The sequence below is a fragment of the Vidua chalybeata genome, chromosome 6 (genome assembly GCF_026979565.1).
Source record: "Vidua chalybeata isolate OUT-0048 chromosome 6, bVidCha1 merged haplotype, whole genome shotgun sequence".
Taxonomy (NCBI): Eukaryota; Metazoa; Chordata; class Aves; order Passeriformes; family Viduidae; genus Vidua; species Vidua chalybeata.
The window spans coordinates 44,716,351-44,740,817 of NC_071535.1; the positions used below are offsets into that span (position 1 = coordinate 44,716,351).

General features: G+C 39.2%; 1 protein-coding gene across 1 annotated transcript in view; it reads right to left on the minus strand.

Annotated features, from left to right (window-relative positions):
• Nucleotides 1-24,467, minus strand: part of LRP5 (LDL receptor related protein 5) — a 124,656-nt gene that overhangs the window by 48,861 nt on the left and 51,328 nt on the right. The window contains exons 6-7 of the mRNA XM_053945411.1: nucleotides 12,162-12,558; nucleotides 11,506-11,677 (exon numbers count right to left, since the gene is read on the minus strand). Coding sequence (XP_053801386.1) covers nucleotides 11,506-11,677; nucleotides 12,162-12,558 — 569 coding nt within the window. The remainder of the gene's footprint in view (nucleotides 1-11,505; nucleotides 11,678-12,161; nucleotides 12,559-24,467) is intronic.

The following is a 24,467-nucleotide window of genomic DNA, read 5'->3' on the forward strand; positions in this document are numbered from 1 at the left end:
AGACATTGGTGAAATTGATGCATGGAGTTTGTCAGTTCTGATTATCTGATAAAACAAAAATCCATTCTGAGATGTTCTCAAGAGGCATGGGGTTTGAGTGGGGACTTTGCTCATGCAGAACTGTATTAACTGCTGGGACCTTAAACAGATGGAGGCTACAGGAATGGAAGGTGACAGCAGGGTAGCTGGGCCCACAGCCTCTCTGCTTGAACCAGCCTGATAAGGAGGAACCCCAGGGAAAGGAACAAAATCCTGTCTAGAGACACATCGCACCCAACTTCTCTCCAAGGACACAGCTTTTGTGACTAGGGCCTCTTCAGTGCTTCACCTGCTAGGTGACAGCATTGAGGTTTTCAAAATAAGATTAAAATATTAATATATTTGACAAAAAGGAGGCCATTAGAAGCAACTACCTACGTTCTAATGATGTCCTTCCTGGAAAGTTTCTTCTTGCCTTAAATTTGCCAAAAATGTTTGTTATTTTAACAAGGAATAAAACCAGATCCATAACTAGGAGAAAAATGCACTCTGTCCTTGCCACCCATTTTACAAATCATGATGTTTTAAACACATAAAATCATCTTACCAATAAATTTAAAAACACATGATCCAAAATTCCATATGACCATGAACTAGTGGACAACATAATTAAAAATAAACCAATGTAATACATGATCTAGGAAAAATGCATGTTTTTTTTTTAATCTGGAAAGCAACTTTAAGTCAAGTGAAGAACTCAAAGGCAACTCAGATTAATAACTGGCAAAATATAACCTGAGCAATCACTTGTCTTTCTAAATTAAGAGCTCTGTTCAAGTGGATTTATAAAGGTAAAATGACAATGATGAAATGACAAGGATCAAGATGTCCCAATAGTCAGAATCAAGAGAAGGAAATTAACAACTTGACTATATTTCTCTACAAAGTGTGTTAATTCATTTGTCCAGCTATGAAAACCTCAACTGAGTGACACTGACCATCAGTTTTAAGCTAAGAAATTTACAATTTAGAAAACTACAAAGAAATTAGATATTATAGAATCTCTTATCTCCTTAGTCTGGTTGGCTGTTGCTTAAAAACTACTTTCCTGGTCTTGCTGAAGAGCGTATTTCTTTCTCTGCTTTTCCTCTCTTCTACTAGAAATGTGAACAGTACTGACATACTGCTCCCCTTATTTCCTGTCTGCTGTTGCTCTCATTTTTACATTAGCATTAATGCAAAAACCACTTGAAACCATGCACAGGCTGGGCTTTAAAAAAAAACAAGGTATTTCTCAACCTTTTAACTCCTCTGTTAAACAAAGGAAGAAAAAAAACACACAACTAGGTTTCCATAAGTAATGGAAAGAGCAATGCAAAGAATCTATAGACCCATTCTTTAAAAACTATGAACAGGGAAAAGAAGACTCTGAAAAAGGCTGCCCTTGCTAGTTTTTTTTAAGGTAGAATAAAATGTGAAACAAAAGGTCTGAGGAGAAAATAAGAAGCAGCTTTCAAAATAACACCACACAAAACACCACTGTGTTAGGAGAAAAAAAGGGGAAAGGGTGGAAGAAAAAAGGAGAGGAGAAAAAGAAAAGAAAAGGAGGGGGGGAGGAAAAAAGGGATGAAAACCAGAAAAAAAGCCAATCCAACTGCTTGAGTGCTAGGATCTTTAACACTGCCAACTCACAAACCTGTCAAACATTTTCCTCCCATCTACTAAATGTCTTTCGTCAATTCTACAGTCTTTCTGAAAAGAGGAGGCAGAAGAAAAATGATTGCACTGCATTTACATAACTGCACAACATGGGAGATTTATCAGCATTTTTTAACAGCCAAATCAGCCAAACAAATTGTCTGCAGAACTGCAACAGTAACCTATTGGAGCTCTTACCATCGGCAACATCACAAGTGTGTGGGGAGAATCAAATCTTTTATTACAAAAATCAATCGCAATTCCCATTCTGTTCCTCGATCTCTTAAAAAAAAAAAAAAACAAAAAACAAAAAACACAAAAACCTGAGTGCTGCTAATTTAGCCTTCTCACTAAAGAATGAATACCAGATAAAAAGGGAGCCGACAGCTGGCCCAGAGCCAAAAAGAAGGCTTTCAGGCACAAAAATTGCCCAGAACAATGTTCTGCACTCAGAATTTTTTTACATGCAACTCTGTACAGACATGACAGGCATATCTGGCAACATGGCTAAGAATACACATTTATGATGGACTACACTGCCTTTTAAAAGGAGAAATAAATTAGAGATTAATGCCTTTTATGCAAGCTGCAAGGAGAAGAATTCCTGGAGCAATTCAATTCAGCTCAAGGAACAAGGCTTCTTTCAAAAAGTCACCCTTTAACTGGGAAGGGCGCTTCTTTGCAGGGAGTCTGAACTGAGAAATACACAGCTCCTTGCTTTCTATTTATAGTCATTCAGGCAGTGAATAGCCTCATTCCAAATGCCACAAGGCATACTCACAACCTTTTATTCCAGAGACCTGATTTGTGTTTCATTTCAAAAAGTCCAGCGTGATGAGGAAAAAAAAAAAAAAACCCACAGAAAAAAAAAAAAAATAGGGAGGGAGAAAAATGGTATGCTTCTTGCAACAGAAACACCTTTTTCCCCCCAACTTTTCCTTTATGAAGCTGGTGCTGGAGAGTGTGGAAAAGATGGTGGGTTTCTATATAGAACTTCCCTATGGGAAGGGAAGGAAAGTGGGAGCTTTGGAAGTGGATGCATTTTTACTCATTTAACACTGAATGCCAGTTGCCCTGCAATTTAAGCAAGTCTGGGGGAAGGAGAAAAAGGAGTGAGGGGTGAAAGCATTTCAATTACTTGGCTTTGAAGGACCCTTCTGAATGAGAAAGAGACAGAAAACACTTGTCAAATGCAAGTTCAAGTGAAAGCCACTTCTGCCAATGAAGTGTGCAGATGGCTGTGGGGGTTCTGCTGAACCCTAACTGGGCCTCTATTATGTCTTTATTGCTCACAAAAAGGCCAGGGTCACCTCCAGTTTAGAATAAGTTAGCATCCTTTCCCACAGAATGACTCTGGTCAATCAAGCCAAGCAAAGGCAGTCTTCCTTTGAGTGACTGCTATCCCATCAGTGCACTGAAGAATTTTTAGAAAGGATAAATAGACACAAAAACCTTTGGTCTCATCCACACTACGGACATTTATCAGAAAAATTTCCCACCACTGCAGGCAACCTTGGGAGAACTAGGGTAGGCTGGTGGTGGCTATCATGTGTGTCTGTTAGATTTCTCTCTCGTTAGGCCAGGATGATATGAGTCTAAAAATGGTACTGACAGCTTTCAAAATTTCACTAATAAGAGGTGGCATGAAAATCAAGTTCCACACCTTTATTTGTAGTGTGAGCTCTTCAGAAGCATGGGAACCTCACCAGGCCAGCCCAGCATGCCAAGTTTCCTGTTTCTTACAGCATCCATGTTTCATGTGTTTCACAAGCAAAAATTGCAGAAATTTGTGCTGACAGGCACCTGTGGTACCATCACCTGCCCTCTCAGCGTTGCTCAAGACAATCCATCTGGAACATTCCAATATGATGTTCTGTGGTGTTGTGAAATACCATCACTAATGCAGATGGCCTTAAAAAAATGACCCAACAAAGCTGAAATTGGAGGCTAGAATTTGTGTTTGTGGCAAAAATATTTCTGTATTCTTCATTTAAGAAGTTCACATCTAAGGTCACTAAACACCAAGAAAGGGTTCAAACAAGAGCAGGGGGAGGACTTTTTTCCCAGTGAAAAGTTAGTTCCCAGACTATGGTGACAAACCGTGAATATTGGCACAACTATCTTGAAAACATCAGAGAAACAAGTCTCTTCCAACCCTGCTCTAAGACATTATTCACGAGATCACAACTCCTGGGCAGCAAAGATCATCTTCTGTCTAGGTTAGAGGTAAGCTCTATGGCAAATTCAGCATTTTTCTTGGGAAAATACAGAAGAAAGTAGGAAAATTAAATCATTAAAGGAAATCATAGCTATTGACAAACAACGTAGCCAGTAACTTTGAGACGGTTACCAAGTTAAAACCTCTCTCAACTATCCCACCTGCTAGTCTGGCAAACTCAAAGTTACTCCAACTTCCATAGAAGCCAACTTTTTCTCAGCAACTGGAAAAAGACATACTTGTTCTGTGCTAGAATAGACATCAGGTTCCCTTAAAGAGGGGCTCATTTCCACACTTCACATGTACAGAAGCCTTTGTACCACTACATACAAAATCCCTTTTTTAAATACAGGAAGCTGATCCCAGCAATGGAAGTAAAGCAGAATTCTCTCCCTAGCAAGAGGAAAAGGGTGATTTGAAATCAGATAGCCTAAAATAATTCTTTAGGAAGAAAGGAGAGCCCCAAACATGTAAAACTCAAATGACTCTTCAACTTTGTAGTTTAATATATCCTCAGGATTTCCTCTCGATAAATATGGCAAAAGCTGCACATACATAAGTAATTTCTGAGCACTCCACAAAGACTAAATTCAGAAGTTGCCTGTCAGTTGCTTCTTTTTTGAGTTGTCCCTTGAAAAGAGTAGTACAAAACAAAACAGTTCCTGGGTAATTACATAAGATTTAGAGGGCTTTTTGGCAATACATCAACTCTAATAAATCACAAATTGTTATAGATTAATGTAAGTTCATAATGGTAGAAATTTGAGTGTGGAAAGACTCAAAGGAGGATTTAAACTTTATATTTTTTCCACTTTGAAGCTATTAGACACATATCAAGCAGGGCATAGAAAAGTTTAAAAGAATGTCTGATAAAAACCATCCTATGGGAGGATCTCATTCAATAAAAACATTATTTGAGAGTTTTCTATTAGTGCATTAAGTGGTATGACTAACACAGGCCACATCATCTCCTGTATCATCAAGGTGGGACAAGAAGTCCCTGCTACAATTGCTTCTACACAATGGGGTTTTGCTGCAAGGCTGGTTTTGCTCTACTTCTTTACAGATGAGAATTTCTGGTTATTTATGATCCTGAAGGCAAGGTCAATTAATATGAACCTTGCACTTGGAACAGAGAAACAGAACTCCTTGATGTTTTTCAGTTCCTGAAAACTGGGGAAGGGGGAAAGAGAAGGCTAATCCAGTATCTCAGCACAACCTCTAAGAAAAAAATCTCTTTACTACAGAAAAGATTTGCCTTTATTATGGAAAATCCATTTAGGCTTAACATAGCCCAGACAACAGTCTTCACTTCAGACGTAGCTGCCTTTTCCATATGTATGTCCTAGGCTGTGAAGAAAAGAACTGGCATCTTGAATTTGATTTGTAGTTAGTTATCTGGGAAATATCAGCTTAAAGAATTAAGAATGTGCTCATGGCACCTCATGCTGCCAAGAGACATGGTACATACCTTGAGGACTGAAGCCCCCACACCCCTGTCAACTGGGCTGCTGCATTTCAGCCAAAAGGTGATAAAGACCAGACTAATTGAGTCTAGGTCATCATTTACCTGCAGAGGCACTCCACCATCCCTCCCCATCCCATCCCATCCCATCCAGAACAGCAGAAAAAAATTTCTCAAGAAAATTTTGCTGAAGAATGGAAAGCTTTATATATCTCCAAGAGCACTACTGAACACAGGATGGAACCAGCCAGAGCTTGGATGTGTTTCTTATAATAATCACTTTCTTCTTCAACACTATTATACCTTTCACTTGCTCAGGGCTCAGATACAAATGCACCTGGCAGCTAACACTGAAAAGGGACAGGAGGAAATTCACTTTCATAAGTTTATCCTCTTCCCTTTGGTCAATGAGTCTCTCTGCTCTGTGAACACTTCCTTTCTACTTAGCTTAGAGCAGAAAGGTGGGACCCTTCTGTTCTGATCTAAAACATCTAATTCTGTGAAACTGGATCTGACTTTCTTCAACAGCTCCCACACTTGGCAACAGTCCTCTTAGAAATAAACAAAGCTCATGTGGTGCAAGGTGTAAAATAATAATTTCAAAATATTGAAATGCTTAATTAAGCAGTAAGCAAAACACAGACAAACTGATCTTGTAATTAAAAGAGTGTTGCTAGAAGGCTCTATGCTCCTGAACAGGACATGTGTATTGTTTGTTGGCAGATAGAGGCTGGCTATATTTCTGTGTTCCAGAAAGAGGTAGAATCACATCAGGAAATCCTGAACCACAGTTCAGGGTTTAGAAACATGTAACAGACTCAGAAGAGTTTAAATTCATTAAAAGCCATTAAGATCTGAAATCACTCACTAGTCTGACCTGCTGAGCATTACAGATCATTGTATGTCATCTCACCAGTCTGTTCCGCAATACAGACTGGTGTGTTCAAGGCTGGACAAACTGCAACATAATTTCTATGACAGCAAATTAGCCAAGATCATTCCAAATATGCATAAGCAGAAAATTCTTCCTTGCACAGGAAGCTGAGAATCCACTAAGATCCCTGGGAGTCAGGAATGAGGTGCTTACTCCTGACCCCAAATCTGGTGATGAGTCTGGTGTTGCAAGCAGAGCACAGCCAACAGACAGATGAGAGAGTGGGAATTCTTAAACAAGAAAGAATAAAGATCCTCTTCCCCTGGCTGCCAGGTTTCCTTCTTCTTCTTACAGGTGCACACCCCTGTGAGGCCGTACATAATTTTGTAGAAATAGAGTTTGTTTTAGTCAAAGATACAGCTCCCTTCCCTCCCTGAAAGTCTATGTTCCATCCCAGCCAAGTCTCTCTGGGAAAAGCAAACATAACTGATTTATCATCAGTCTTCTCAAACTCTAAGAACTGTCACAGAATTCACAGAATAACTAGGTTGGAAGAGACTTTCAAGACCATCGAGTCCAACCCATGCCCTAACACTTCAACTAAACCATGGCACTGAGTGCCACATCCAGTCTTTTTTTAAACACATCCAGGGATGGTGACTCCACCACCACCTCCCCAGGCAGACAATTCCAGTACTTTATCACTCTTTCAGTAAAAAAAGAACCCCGTAACAACACTTTAAGGTAGTCCTTCCTCCAAATGACTCCTCATATCCATTCTACAATGGCTATGTGGCTCCTGGTCTAAATCTGGTCTCAAGCTCACCAGTACAGATTATACCCCTCCAGAAGCTTAAAAGATAGTTGGTTATACACCAGGTCTTTGGACACTACTACAAACAGAGCTCTCACGTGACAGAAGTTTGCTGAGCAGCTCCCTTCAGGCAAAACAAAAAAATCCCCATCCACCTAAAACAGCATTCATGTTTCCTCAAGCTAAAGGCCGAGCAATACAAAGGCCTGACAGCTACTTCAGATTAATAAAAACACAGATGTATATAATGGTCACAAACCACACAGACAATTCCAAACAAAAAGCATACCCAACAGCTACAAACGTGCACACATGTCACTCCCCTAACAGCACAGCTTAATGCCAGTCAGAAGAGGAGTGCATTGCAAACAGAAAAACCAGAAGTGGCAGCATCCAAAGGAGCTGCAGGAATACAGAGCTGAACAGAGCTATATGAACTGCAGGGACGAGCATGAGTTTTGCCATCCCAATTCTGACATGTGCTATTCAACATTACATGACATTGTTTGTCAACATCATGTGATGCATATCACTTCACAGATGTAGCACTTGCAGCTGGAAAGGATGTAATCTACCAATTTATCAGAAGTAAAAAATATAGGATGTAGTAAAAAGTATAGGAGATACATATCTCATTCATCTAAGGACCACAGTGTAAGCTTCAATTCATAACATTTTTTTGCCACAGTTTTAAATTTAATTGAATCGAATGTCACTATAAAGTTTCAAAAAACCCCACTGAAATTAAGGCTCCCTCACGGTTATAAATCTAAATAATTTTATTAATGCACCTGCCTATTTAGACTGATCTAAGATTGTAGAGCTGTTCTTTCAGTTAAGGGGATCCTGCATTCCTTATTTCTATCACCATTTAACTTTTCTGTTCTCACATATTAATATAAATAAGCAGTGTGGGAATTATTTACATTAATATAAGTATAAACTAGGTCTTCTGAAATGCATTTATATTTTAGAAAAACAATGCTTTGAGATTTTTACAGCTAATTATCACGTGGCAATAAGTTTAAATTAGTTGTTCTCCCTAGAAGATTTGCTGGTTTCAGTAAACCACTACAGAATGTCTTTCAAGTAGTTTATTACATTGCATAGGGTTTTTTTAATCCTTTGCTGAAAAATGAAACACACATACAAAAATGTATCAGTTATGAGAAAATGTTTAATGTATAAACTAAATACTGCATCTTTTAGGTCAAATAACTGGAAAATAAAAGTGTAATATGTGAAGTATACTTGGACCTGTTTAGAAAAAGCAGCTTTAAGTTAGTTCAATTATTTTTTCACCCCAGTACAACTGACTTCTACAAATCTTACTCCTATATTTAAGTTGCAAATTGTTTCAAATAGCCTTTTACATTATTTATGCAGAATGTGATCAACAACACACTAATTATAAAGCTTGTTTCTTGAAAATTCAAGGGCAGGCCACACCTGGGAAAGAAATTCCAGTGAGCTCTATGATCATCATCTAGTGCTGACTTACACTTAAAACACCCTATAAACTTGCAAAGACTTACTGTATGTGATAGGTTATTGTGTATGTGATAGTTATGTGATAATAGATCTCCCACAAAAAAAAAAAAACAACAAATGAAGGACATTTGTCAACAGAGAGGAAAGTCGGAAGAGGGGGATGAGGGGAAGCTTCCAGAAGGTACAGTCTGCTGAATACTTATTCCAAGAACATTGCACAAGCTCAACTAAAATGCATACATAATGACAGGCAGCTGAAAATTTCATAATTGCTCATTATGCAACTATACCTTAGGCACTTTAAGCAAATACTTAAGAAATAATACATGGGAAAACCTGGCTTGCCATAATTTTTTTAAAAGAAGAATTAGGAAACTATACACATGGGCTTTTGCTTCTCTCTCTGCTGGAATCCTGTAATCCTTATTAATCTGCTGTTTGTTCCTGGAAAGTAACTTTTCTCTGCCAGTAAAATCCAAAATTCAGCTGGATTAATCCATGCCCTTTACTTGCAGCTGAAGCTGTGTGGACAAACACGATTTCAACAGACACAACTCAAAATTTGCTATCTATTTTCTATTTGCCATACTCTTTGTCAAAACAATTTAAAAAAATAAACCTGGAAACAGTGTTACCACAGGGTGCCAAATTTGCAGCGAAAGCCCTGCAGGCTCCTGTCATACAAAATTTTGACAAGCCTTGCCAAGTGGTTTCTTCAGGATGCAAACTGCTTGCAAAGTGACTGGGCCCTTTGTATCGCAGTTGAATGCTGCAGATGGGAAGGTTAGCAAAGGGGTTTTGACAGGAAAGGGTAACTGCTGTTTTCACCCTGTGAAGTTCTCCATGCACAAATAAAACACAGTCTCCTGGTATAGGGTGATGCTTGGTGTACCCTCAACAGCTCTGCAGAGATTATTTTCTAACTGAGGAAGAGTGCACCCAAAAGTAATGTCACCAGAACAGAACAAAACCACCCCTAAAACCAACCAACCCAGGGACATTCACAGGGCATTTCGAACCCAAGGTCCAGGAAAAACAGGACAGATGCCTTCAGCCTATCAAATTTCCAAGCTGTACAAAGTTCATTCACTGTTTAAGAACTTTAAATTCAAACAGGCCTTCCCAGTGAGAGTAAGATGACTCCCTGCACATCTAGAATACCAGAAGCCAGAACAGAATACCAAGCAGAGATACACACAAATATGCACAAGCTATATTCACTCTCGTGTTTTGTTCTATGCAAAAAGCAGTTGAAGGCATGCCATGCGATGAAAGCAATACTCAATTACCACCTAACAGCAATTTTGGGATCCCATCTTCAGCACAGACAAGGCAGCACCTTCTTTGCCTTCTGCAGTAGAATGCAGTTGCAGAGTGCAACTTTCTGAACTGTGTAGGGGCAAAATGCTTGGTTGAAGACTTCCTTCTTCAGGAGCACTCAGCATAAACCTGAACGTCATTTAAGATGAAGCAAGAACTCCCTCCTTGAAGTGTAGCAAGAGAGTAAACCACCCAAAACATCATCAGCTGTTTTTTTTTTTTCTTTTGCTATGTAATGAGCTACAAAATAGTTACAGCTTATTATCTACCATCCCATTTATGCTGGTTTTAGGTGATAACAGAAACTAAATTTATCCAGTAACATGCTTCAAGGTAGTTTTACATGTCTTTTGGGAAAAAAGAGAAATCCCAATACCCAGCTGGGTCAACTATAGTATGAAATATAAATATGTATCCTCAACTTGAAGTCAGCTGATTTTTGTTTCTGGCAAGCTGTGGATGCAACATACATACATACATACATACAGAACAAATCACTGAGATACAGTGGCTGCTGCTAAAACGGCATGTTCTTGGCAACAAAACACAAGCATGAGAAAATGAGTTTATGCTGAATGACTGCAGCAGCAAGTGAAACTGGAAATGCCCCACCTCAAATGACATACAGTGATGTTTTGTGTGTATTAGGGCCAGCAGAGTAGCACAAAAGAAAAACAGAGTGAATAAAAAGCCCTTACATTGGCTTCCTGGTTTTCCTAGACTTTGATGTCAAACCAAACAGGATTGCTGGATTTGCTGCCTGACAGTGAAGTAAGACAGATTGAACCGATTGCTTAACCCCATGAAACACAAGGCAGCCCCAGCTATAAAAGGTGGCATCTGGAATGTTCCCTGTCCTGCACACTGAAAGGTAAGGGGAGACAGGATCTCTCTGGTAATCAAACTCAGTATTAGCTACTGCCAAAACACTGAAGTTAAATTTCTGAAGCTAGCAGACAGTCTAGTTTACTCTCTTCCTGATGGCAAAACCTTTAGAAAGCAGTCATTCCTCAAAATCTGTTTATCTAAATTATTTATCAAAAAATGTTGCATATGCTACTACCCCAAACAACATTAAAACTCAATTTCCCAGGCCGTGACCAAGGTAGAAATTTCCCTCCTCAAATTCAGGCAAAGACTGCCTATATTGTTTTCAAAGCACTAGATACATTAAAATTTACTTCTTGTCCACAAATCTGGACATCACAACCATTAACATCCTGAAATATGGCTTTCCAGGGCCTCCATATCCACTGGCTCCTGTGCATGAACTGTCTTTTGCATTCAGCAATTTTAAATAGCAGTTCCAAGCACCACAGACAAGCCAAAACATCTTTTAAACAAATTTTACCTGAGTGTCCCAATTTGTTGCAAAAGCCTCAGGTAAAACCTGAGATTTCAAGCAATTAAATTACACTTGGAGCAATGTAGGCATAACAAACATACTATTTCTTGCAGAAATTTTCTGAACCACATGAATGTACTTCCTTTCTTCTCAAATATGTCTTGTTAAGCTAAGTATCATTTTAATATTAATGAAACAACAGACTACTCCAAAAATGGGTAAATGCACCCAAGACAAAAACTGCATATGAGAACTGCACTTGTTTTCTACAAATGCACCCAAGTATGGCTCTGTTACTCACCTCAATTTTATCTGTTTTTGCATCTCCCCAGTAAAGCTTGTTTTTCTCAAGATCCAGTGCCAAGCCATTAGGCCACCCAAGAGAAGTATTCACCAGAACTCGCCTTTCTGAGCCATCCAAATAAGCACATTCTATCTTTGGACTTTCACCCCAGTCCGTCCAATACATGTAGCTGTTAAAAAAAAAAAAAAGTAAAGAGAGGAAACAGTTAATGCATGCAACAGGCAAGACAAGAGTTAAAGTCTGTGTTGCTTTTGAAAGAATTTGCTTTTTGCTTCCCCAACAGCAGCAAACAAACCAGCTTAAACAGCAATCAGTGAAGACAATATAAAGTTTGAGCAGTAAATAAATTAAACTACTGAAAGTATGCAGTGGCCCAATTCCTTCATAGTTAGGATAACACTGAAGATGCAGAGAAAAGAAAATTCAACCAAACACCCAATGTATAGGTTAATTGAGGTACACTATATTTAGAAGTCACCTTTTATGTACACAGTTATTCATTAAAAGGATGAATCAAGGGAAAACCAGTAATTTCCTGAATATCTGACAAACGGTATAGGCGTCATCCTGCAATTTGCACATTTTCACTTTCAGAAGACTATAAGCTGGATCCCAAGACCTACCACAGGGCTTTCACTAAACACCAAACTTACCCCATTACAGGATTGAGCACTATGGCTCGAGGTTCATCTAGGTTTTCGGAGATCAGTATCTTCCTCGATGTCCCATTCAGCCGGGTCACTTCGATGCGGTCTGTGCCAGTATCAGTCCAGTACAGGTTCCTGGCCACCCAGTCCACAGCAATGCCATCTGGATGGTTGATCTCCATGGTCACCAGAGTCTGGGCTCCAGTGCCATCAAGATAGGCCCGACGAATTGCCCGGACATCATCATCAGTCCAGTAGATGTAGCCTTCCACAGGGTCATAGTCAATGGCAATTGCATGTCTGATGTTGTCTATCTGCAGAATAATGTCAGTGAAATCCGGCATGTCCAGGGAAATCCTCCTCAAGTCAGTTCTTCTGGCGAGCAGCAAGACTTCCTCAGCACCTGGGGAGAAAGGCATTCATGGCATCATTTCTTTTGCTACTGATGTGAAGATTTCAGTAGAGCACAGCAAGCTGTGAACTGATATTGTCACTGTAACAAGAAGAGATTTCCTTAAATAAGGACATCAAGCTTTCATGAAAATAAAGACCTGCTGGTATTTTAGATGACAATTTCTCCCAGCCTTCTAAACTAACAAAGACCATAGCAATCTGTCTCTAGAATAAAAAAAAAAAAAAAAAAAAAAAAAAAAAAAAAAAAAAAGTGGGTGCAGGTCTGAATATTTCAACACATTGTAGAGACTTGCTCAGCCAAATGTCCCACTAGCTCTATCAGTGCACTAGACAAGTTTTCACACATGCCCTACGCAGTAAATGACAGGGGCTAACAGAAGACTGGAGTATTTTGTAAACAAATTCCATTAATGATTTACTCCAGACAGTCCAACAAGAAAACAAGTCACAACCACAGCAAGTATTTCTCATTTGGCCACAAATGATGCAAAACAATTTTAAGGCAATAGGATTGTTGTTCTTTTCTCTCCTCTATTCTTTCGCCCCACTGCAAAGTTTTCCTGCTTGTGGAAAGGGTGCCAAACAACAGCTTGGAGTACATTTCAAGGACAAATGGCATCTTCAGTGTTGACTGACACTGAAGTGGCAGTTTCTTTTATTAATGCAATTAAGGGCACAGACAGCAAATGTGCAGTTGCTTTAGCAAAGTTTCCCCACATCCACCCATGCATGTTTCAGTACAAAAAGTGAAGTATGTGGGTTTTTTCCTACTTCTGTTGCCAAGTTTATGCTGAGTATTTTGAAAACTGACGAGGAAATTTTATTGTTTAGCAATACTCCAAAACTGGAAACCTAAATAAAAGTCATTTGTTGTATTTCATCCAGACCAGCAAATGCCACTAGGAGGTGGCAATTTCCAGTTTCCCCCAACAGCTGAGATTGAATGAAAATGGCCATCATGGGGACATATCTAAGAATAACAGAAATTTAAATGCTCATGAGAACATTCTTCTACAAATATTTCACACCTAGGCATGCTTATGTAGTTCTGGAGACACAGAAATTGAATGTATTGTACAACACAACCAAATTTACATTCACTATGGGTGCTGGATTTGGTTTTGAGTTTGGAAATCAGGGTTTAGCCTCCACGTATCATCTCAGAAGCTCTGAAAAGAAATAGTGCTCAGGGCACAAGTGTATAATGACAGAAAGGATCTAAAATAGCAGCATTTTAATATCATTTAAGAACTTCAAACTACCTCAAGCCATCACAACTCTTGGATGAAGCAGTGCTGCTCTCCTCCTTGCCATGGGCTGCTTGTTCTCACTTCTGTATCACCTGGTCTCACATGTAAGCAAAGCATGGCCCTGTACCATGGCTGTGTGCTGCAAACCACACCAGAGAGCTGATCCAAGCAAAAACAAACTCAGTAGAAATGAAGCCATCAGCTGAAGTTAACAACCAGACCTGCAGAGCTCCACAAACACTTGTGCTGGCACAGTGAGGGGCTCCAGCAAGAATGCTTCTCCCAGTCAGCATCAGCTGACAAGGTCTGGTAAAGACAGCATCACTTTGAGGCAAGGCTTGGGTAGAAGGAGCAAAAAAAACCAACCCAGAGCTCAAAAACCTCCTGGAGAAAAGGGAGAAATGAAAGCCCATTCCATTCATTCATGACAGCAAAGCAAGAGAGACACAGCAACTACAGCAGAACCAAATACCTCATGTAACAAAGTTTTATGTCTAGATTCTATACTTCTGAAGTATTTCATTATGGGAGTCAAAATAAAAACTGGTTAGTGCAAGTTAAGTAAAAATTCAGGCCTCAAATCTCAGCATGGAAAGGGTGATGCATCTGGTCATCTACGTGTTGTACAAACACAGAAGGGTTTTAAATTATGAATTTAAAAAGACAGACAAGATGCTGGAGTTGCTTTTTATTTAAGAGAACACCTGGAACACGTGGCCCTCTGTCTCAGGGAGGATGATGAGCAAGTCAAGAGTTTATGGGTTAGGTTTAAAGAGCAGAGCAGGCAGGGTGACGCTGCCGTGGGTGTTTGTTACAGGACACCAGATCAGGAGGAGCAAGTGGATGAAGTCTTTTACAGACAGCTGGAAGGAGCCTCACAGTCACAAACCCTGGTTCTTATGGGTGACTTCAGCCACCCCCATCCCTGCTGGGGAAGCTGAGCGCACTCAGTGCACGAGGATCCTGCAGAGCACTGATGTCAACTTTCTAACACAGGTGGTGGAGAGGCCAATGAGGAAAGATGCATTTCTGGACCTTGTACTAACTAACAACAAAGAACTGGCTGGCATATGAATGTGGGGGGCAGCCTTGGCTGCACTGACCATGACATGGTGCAGCACAGGATCCTGCAAAGAAACAGGGTCCTGAGTAAGGTCCTGAAGAGATAACTGATCTCTTCAGGTATCTGGAAACAATCTCATGGGAACATGACCTAGAGGGAAGAGGGGTCCCAGAGAGGTGGCTAATACTCAAGGAACAGCATGGCAGCTGTTCATACATCAAGAGCACTCAAGTTTATAGCCACCTTAACCTCTGAATTTCTACTATATCAATGTATCTGCAATCATAACCTTAATACTGAAGTACGAATACTGTGAAACAGAGGACCATCAAATACATGCCTAGCAAGTGATAACACAGCAATTACCAATATTATGTGTATTTCTAGGATAACCAACATTACAAGCCCCATTGCATGGGAACAAACAGATAAGAATCAAATGCATATATTTTGCTTCTTCACACAAGGAATTGCAGGTTCACTGTAAACAAGTTCAGAGGAAGCAACCATCAATCTAAGGCCCAGATTGTGTCTAGAAATGCTGCCTAGACAACAGGCTGAAAGACACTGTTAACATCCCCTAAAATTCACAAGTAGTACCAAAACAGCCTTCACTTCCTCACAGCAGCAATAATTAGACTCAGATTTATCTTATCCAGCTCTGTGATAGGTTCACCTCTCGTAAGACCACGTACTTATTTGCACACGAAGTATTGTTTTTACCAGAAACAGGACAGCCCAGACACCTTGAATCAACTGCATGACTAGAATGTTCTTGCAAATCAAAAGGAACAATTTGTTTCTAACATGTTCAGCTGCTCTGACTTTTTCCTCCAAGCAAACACTACTGTAGATGCATTCCCAACCTCAGTTCTGTCCCATAGACATATACAGCTCAAAATAAACAGGAAGAAGTAAATTTCTCCCTGCTGATCTAGCAAACAAAAAGAAGATCTTCAGTTGACAATTGGGACATTTTGTTGGTAGTTGAATGAGATGTCTCTTGCCAATTTCTTCTATTTTCTAACATACTTTTAACTGAGGCTTGTGGGGAAAAGAAGTAACAAGGGGAATGAGCTACCTGGGAAATTCTGTAGGGATGCTTAAAATTAAGTGAAATATTATACAAAAAGATTCTTGACAGACATGCACTTACATCCTTGAACAATAAAATACACATGAACAGAGAAACTGTTACCACAGCATGTATCACGACATTAGACCCCCCTACTTGAAAGACTGTAATAGATTGTTATCACAGGTAATTGTTGATAGGTGCAAAAAATCCTGTCTTTTATTACAACAGAATTTAAAATTATAGTTGGTTATAACTGTATTTGACTCCATTAACAAATTTCTGCTAGAGAGAAAGAATTGGCAGCAGGCTCTGAGCACAACACTTGTGAACTTGACACTGGTTCTCTCTAAAAACCTGGACAAACACGCTTGCCTGGCTCATTAGTTTTATCTGTATCATGGAGGTATTTTGATTATTAATGCTGGTAGGAATGTTTTCAAGGCTGCAGAAGTGTTGTGCTGTGACTTGCCCAGTGTTATCGTAGATACTCTAGAATCTGCTCAAGACATTACAGGCAGCAATTTGCCTAGTGCTAAAATGCTGTAACATATATTTAATTAACTTCATTTTCAAAACCTCTCTCACTGCAGTCACTTCTCTAACCACATGATCAAGAGATTCCCAACAGAACTGCTAACTGTTACAATATGGTCATTTATAACACCACACAATGAACAAAAGCCTTTTGGAGGGGAGTGGGAAATGCAAGCTATTCCAACATCACAATTGCAGCAATCAAACACTTCAGCAGAAGTTCATGAGAAGTTTTCTATGCAAACCATAAATAGAAAACCAGGAAGAACTAGATCAATCTAAAATTTCCATTTAGAAAACATTTTAAAATATCCATATTCAAATTGTTTTACTTTTTCAACAGGTTTAAATTTTGAACTGCTTATTTTTCTCTACTCTATTCAGCTCAAGCTTTCTGCAGACCTTCAAGAGAAATTTTTAGTAGATCTAATAACCATAAGAGCTGATGAGCTCCTCTGGTTGATGTACAATCACAGAAAGGTGTGGCTTGGAAGGGACCTTGAAGATCATCTAATTCCAACCCCTCTGTCATAGGCAGGGATGCCACCCACTAGATCAGATTGCTCAGAGTCCCACCCAACCTGGCCTTGAACTCTTCCAAGGATGGGGCATCAGAACAATATCTGAGTTTATAAAAAAAAAAAAAACAAATACAAAGACTCTAAGCTCTATTTTCAATTAATAAATCCTAGAGAAACAGGTTAGGAGACTTTTTTTTTTTTTTGCACTTATACAAGATGCTTTCCTGACATACTCAGAAATCAGAATTTTTAATATCTATACTAGAATATCATTCTTGCTTTGATTTGGTTGGCTTGTGCTTTTGTTATTAAAAATTCATGCTTCACTGCTGGAAATGGCAACTGTATTCTATTTGCAAAACTAACTGCAATCAGAGCTGACAGCAGCAAAACAGGCCATCTCACCAGCTTGACAGGACCCTTTTTTATTCTTCCCTTGGCCCACTTCACATTTGACAAGTAACAAGACATCTATAACACAGTAACAAATGCTCCGATTTATTCACCCAACCTAAACATGTGGACTGCAGTGGCTGCCTCTGTTAATCTTTGCCAGAAAAGGCCATGCTATTCCTTTCCTATTTGTCTGTCTGCTAATTAGGCTAGAACAATGACCTATTGTAGAACTCATCCCCCAGTTTTATGTATATGCATGAGCATGCACCTGCATGTACAGACTCCGTCTCATTGCAAACAATTCTGGAAATCTCTATACTTGTGGGGAGAAAATCAGATTCACTGTAAAAACAGGAAAGATTTTAGCTCTGCTCCAAAGAACAAAATGGTAAATGCTTTTTGAAAAGACAGTGTTAGAAGTACTTTGACTGCAAGTAACTCCCTTACAAGCTGAACACAGCTACCTCAGCACTCTTGATAAATGAAAAAGATTTATCAAAAAGCAAGGGATTTTGTTGGTTGCTGCAATACAGTGAATTACCTAGCAAACTTCCAGTGTATGGCAAAAGGGGGCCAGAGTATGGTTTTGGGAGAAAAGATGGAGCAAATGAATACTGCTAACACTGCCACGCTGCTTAATAAGTTTTCCAATATTCAAAACAACTACGACACCTTGTACAAGGGTTTAATATTAGTCACTCTTCACACCAAAAGAAAAATTATGTCATGAAACTGACTGTATTTAAATCAACAAAATTCTGTAAAACCCCCTTCTTGTTCCTCAACCTCCCCAGAAAACAGTAATATTTAAGGAGTTGAAACAACCTTTAGCAATACCTAGAAATAAATGGAAAATATTTTTATACATTCTGCGTGGTTACCTTACTAGAGCCAGTTGCAACATGAACAGCACTGTGCATTCCAGTCCAGGCCTTTATTTATCTTTCAGTCTGAGAGGAAGACAGGACTGCTTCTTCTTACTGTGTGACAGTGGTGGGCTGGGAAAGGCTGGCCATGTACTCCCCAACTGGACACTGCACAAGAAACTTAAAACCAAGGACCACGTGCCGTGGGAGTGTGCAACCAGCAAAATAGAAACAGGAAAGGTTTCTTTGAAAGAATGTTTTGAGTGGCCACATTCAGACAGGACTTGATTTAATTGAAAGGTAAGTAAGCATAAGGAAAACTAACAATTGTGACAAAGAACGGAAATACCAGAGCACTTACGTAACTCAGATATTACATCATTTCTGTCTGCATGTTACAGTGAAAAGTTATTGTCTCCTGTTTCTGCCACTATCATAGCAGTAGACATCTAACTTCGCCTGAACCAGAAAAACACCTACAAATCAGAGTTTTGACACATTCATACAGCCACCAAAATGAAATCCCACAAATGGAATATTAGTTAAACTGCACAGCTGATAAGACCATTAGCACAAAGCAGTGGACTAGGACAAAAGTAATGTTTCTTCCAGAAATAGCTGTTGCAGGACAGAAATCACAGTTGCCCTGTTCTAGTTTAGGAGCTTCTGTGAGACATGCTCAGTTTTACATGCCCAGTACTAGTGAGTTCAAAGGTTTGAGAAGTTATTACTGACAGAGGAGTAGATCATCTTAAGATGAATTACTCAAAACAGCATTAATATAAGTCATAAATGCATTGCTATTAACCAGAATCAAAGGTCAGCACAACCATCTGGCTACTGCTGTACCAAGCAAAGAAGCTTCCCTTACACACAGGTTTCATCCAAAGAGCTCAAAGCACTTGAACAACCAAGTCTTACCCTGCCCTGGGGTCTGTATATTCTCTGTGTGCTTTACAAAAAGAGAAGAAGAAGTTGGAAATGCTAAGTGGTAAATCTGTTACCTTATGGATGTCATACTCCCAACTTCTACTCTTTATTTAAAAAAATAAATAAATAAATAAAAAAAAATTAACATCTCTTTGCACAGAGCAAGCCATAGGAAGAAGGATGGACCAAGAAAAAGTCTGCCAAAAATCCCTACTGCTAGGAAAAGGGTTTGCTTTGGATTGTGGTGTTTCTTCACAAAGCAAGGTTTTAAAGTGTACATGTACCTGCTCTCTGCTGGAGATATACAATTCCACTGGCTCAGAATAAGGAATCACTGACTTTGGAACTGACATCCATTTTGCCACCTAGTTTCTGTTAAACAGTGTTTTGGCAGTAACACCTCAAATGCACAGAGACAAGAATCAAAAATTCATTATAACTCAACAAGATACATAATTAATATATTTTAAAAATGAACCAAAATACAGTAGGTTTTCTACAATCCCACTTCTATTGACTTCTAATTGCAGGTCTCAGCAAGAGACCTTGAACATATTACGTTTCTTTGCACTGCTGTCATCCTTTAGACAAACAAAAATAAATACTTTACACCCCATGAACCCTCTCTAAGGCTGAAAACTGTGTAATGCTTTGAAATTTAAGTATTATTTACTATATGCCAAGTCTGATGGAGCCCCAGAAAATTCAATTCTGAGCTGACACAATCAAGGAAAAAGCAAAACAGCAACACAAAACAAACAAAAAAGATACAAACAGCAGCAAATTAGGGTTTGCAAATCTAGGGAGAGTCTCAGTCTCACACTGATGCAGTAAAACAGAGAGACAGCCACCCAATGCTGGAAGAAGCAGTCAAGCCACAGCAGCTTAGGCAGTTATCACTGGGTCTTGGTGACTTTGCCTGTGTATCTTCCCAGCACAAAGAGAATGCAAGATAACAAAGTTTACATGTAAATCTTTTCAGTGCAGACCCAAGGTGTGGTTCTTTTGCAGCTTAAAACCAGATTCAATCCAGAGACTCAGAGCTGAAAAGGGAGAGCGTCGCTATTTCCTTTATACGCACACACCAAAAAGAAAAAAACAAACCCAAAACAAAAAACCCCTAACCACAAAAATAAGCTCTAACTAGACAGTGTTTCAGAGTCCTGGAAAGTAATCATCAATTTGAAACGTGCACCAACAAAGCTTGAAAAGAAAGTTTCATTCACCATAGCCCAGGAAAACCACTGACAACAGAACTAGAAGATGATGTGGCAGACCTTCCAGAATGCTCCTCACTCCCTCCAGGTTTGTTCCTTATGGCATGTTCCTAATGGCTTTTATCCAGTGAAATTATAGATAAGGCCATTTCCATATGAGGCTATTTCATTTCATCGCTACACAAAGTAGTCCCATTCAGAAGCATAAAAGTTGCTATGAATAGAAACTAATGTAATCTTTTCATATATCAAATAAACTCATCAACATAACACACTAAATAAAGCAAGGGGGAAACAGACTCAAAACAAAGAACTACACATGAATGAAAGGAAAAAATCCACTCACTAAATGGAGTAGAACAAGAAGAGGTAGATTTCCCCTCTAGATTTCCCAGACTCTCAGGTACCCATTACTGAACAGTTTTTAATTACAAACTTGCAGTTTCAACAATTCCTGGATAAGCAAAGGAAGTACAATACACCTTTGGGAGTGCAATAGGGAGAGAAGGAATGAAGAAAAAGTCACCCAGCTTCTGGATAACATCTCCCTACAGTAGTCAAACACCAGGCACAGGGCAGAAGACACCTAAGGAATCAAAGCATCTTGCAACCAAGCCCATGGTTTTCCACAGCTGCATTTCAATCACAGAATTGTCAAGAGGGAGAGACAGATATGCAGTTGGCTGTCAAGGTTCTACGAAATAAGGTAAAATACAGTTTTCTTTTTGCTTTTCTCATGACAAACAGATTAGGACACGAGTGCTGCTTCGCAATACAGCCCCAAATCAATGAGAGAATGTAATCAAAGTTTATCTGCTGATACACCAGGTTTCTCTCCCAGCATCTTCCAAGTGCTAAAATACTCCAGACAGTTATTCACACAATGCCAGCAGAAGCTTTATCAGGTATTTGAAAGAACTGAATCTACAGCAGTTAACCCAAATAACAAATATCTCCCTGACCCTTCTCTTTCTCAAAAGGGCTGTTTTTCTCAAATTAGTGGCTGATCTACTTCATCAGAAAGTCTGGATTAATCCATAGTGTTCCTCTTATTTATCAGGAAGACATGCTAGCTAAGAAACCTTCTCTGGTGGTTAAATGCCATGAGGTAAGTACTTCACCATGAAGGTTTTTTTTCTGCCAGCTTCTCTTGCTTGGAGGCTTAGTTGCTGTGATAAATTTATGACTGTTTACCAAGGAACCACAGACAAAACTTTTAAAACATGACATGCACCAAGAAATACAAAGGAGATGAGAAGATGCTAAGTGCCTTAGCATTTCTTCCTTCAATACTCTTCTATCTCCTGCATATTAAAAAACCGCTGTATGCCCTGCAGTATTAGCCAGCAGGTTCCAAAAACAGTTTTCTATTTCACAACATGCAGAACGGCAAAGAGAAATAAGACGCTGGGAATAGTAGCCAACCCTGATCAACTGCCTCAACAACAGGATCAAGGATAGGAAAGGGTAACTGACTCTTCAAATACCTGAAGCAAGTATTTTCTTTTCCAGTTATGAAAATATGGGGGCTTTTTTCTGGTTTTCATTTGGGAGAACAGAATTTCCTCATTTATTTGAGAAACTGCAGCTGTCACACCTTCCTGGCAGAAACCTACAAATTCTAACACCACACAAGACTAACTCATAGCCAAACTTTCCCATTTTCAAGCAAAGAACAGTTGCCTTTCACTGGAGAAATGCCTCTGGTGAGTTGAGGTCAATACACCACGTCTCAAATGGCCACTTACATTCTGACATAGCAGAGACAATTATTGCAAAAAGCAGCTGGCTAGTTACAACATCTAGACTGAAATATCTAAAAGGAACCAGATTTCTAAAAAGTACCTATCAACTGAGGTACATTTGAGGAGCAGGAGCAGAAGAGGGAAGAAATTCTCCTTGTTACCACTTTAAAGCAACCAAACTCCTGCCATTGACTATATTAAAGTTCTAAAAATTATTAACTTTTTCATTTTACTCATGTTATGCTTAAAGCTCAATATACAGCAGCAGTTCTCATGCTGGCTTTAAGGAATGCTCATGCCGATGCACAGCAAGAGTTTAATTTCCACATCTCAAGCAGTGTAAACCCCCTTTTCTGTAAGGGTAGATTTGCTGTGGTAAAGAAACCACTAAGAGAATTGTGAATTCAGGTACCTGTCTCACTGTGAAACCTGCCAGCTACCTCAGCATTAAGGCAAGCCACTAGCAGGATTCCACGCAATTGTGGATATTTATCCCTAATATACTTTTGCACAGCCTTTAGGAAAAGGCCCCTTATAGGAGCAATCCATTACCAAGCATTGCATGAATAGCATCAGCTCGCAAATCTGTCCCCCAGCACATGGGCATTCACTTCTTCTGAGCTCAGTAATAATATCAGCATGAGCAGAAGCTAAAGTACCATTTCAATATGGTTGCTTTTGCAGCCAAATTCTTTGTCTTCAGCTATGACAGTGGAGTATTTATGTATTCATAGCCCTTCATGAAGACAGCTTTACTTGGTCTACTTAGAATCACAGAATATCTCAAGTTGTAAAGGACTATTGAGTCCAACTCCCTGCTCTTTGCAGGACCACCTAAAACTAAATCCTATGAACATTGTCCAGACACCCCCTAGCTTAGATCTATAGGGAGCCAATGCCTAGTGTATTAAAACAACATACTTTAGTTAGCACTGCCCTTACTTCCAGGCATCACTTCTTTGTGCAAAATTCAAAATATCAAAAGCATTTCTCCAAAACTGTGACAAACTTGGATGTTGCATTTGTCATCTACTCTTTGCATGGCATGCAAATACATCTATACCTCAACCACCCTTATGACTTCTTATCAAGAGGCCTCTCACATTACTTTCAAACACAAGAAAGGCAACAGAATCATGACCTTTCCCAACACAAATGGAAAAACAAACAATATATCAGAGTAAAATTAAATCTCCAAGAGATTCCAGTGTCACAGATAGGCTTGGTTTGTTTTAGTTTGTGTTTTTATGTGGAAGCAAATAAAAAAAGGTTCTTCTTAACAGAGATTTAAATTTGGCTAGAGAGGAATTTAGATATGTAAAATGGATCAAGAATTAATGATATCCAGGCCACATGAAATTGTTGCAATGAATTTGCATAATGAGTAAAGTAAAATTCTGTAGCATTTACTGAAATATTTTATCTATATACTGCAGCGAGCATTACACATTTAATGAGAAGCAAAATAAAATCCTGAAAAATATTTTTTTTTAAAACTAGGGGTCCTTAATCTTCCAGAAGCTGCATGGATCTGGACTAATCCTGACATTGTGTAGCTCTGAGTGTCCTTGCTGAAGTTAAAAAAATAGAATAAAAAAGAACATTAGCTGAAGTCCCAGTTTATCCTACCTAATACAGCTTCATAGCCATAGAGCCAAGCTAGTAAAGACTTGTGAGAGTGAGGTGTGGAATACTGAAAATATTTTGCAGGTATCAGCCCTGAATAATAGGTTTTAAAATGCTATCCAACTAATTCTAGTTCATATACTTTGGCTAACTTGATACTATGATATCAGGAAATTATGTGCAATGAGAGTAATTCCTTTGGGAATGCAACTCTGACAGGCAGAGGGAATTTAGGAAATCGAGTGACTGCTTACAGGAAATATATCCACTTAGAAAAAAGATGAGGCTTTTGACATTCCTTTAGAAGGCCTGCAGTGATAGCTCTATGTCAGTGACACTGAACACAGCAGAAAGAAATGATGTATTTTCCAGAAATAAGAGAAACAAGCTGCTGAATGCTGTTTACAAAAACCACCTCAGTCTTGGAAGGATGCAGACACATAGCTGCTGTAGAAGAGACTAGGATCAGGGTTTAATCACAGTTAGCTGGAAAGATGCACAAAAAACATCTAGATTTCCCTGAATGTGATTGAACTGAACCAGATGGTGAAGCCACAGAAGGAAGGAAAAAGCAGGGGGAGTTATCCAATATTTTGAGACTGCAGCTTCGCCCAGCAAAACAAACCTGCTCTACAAAAGCAGAACAGGGTACGAAGATCCAGCTCCATTTAT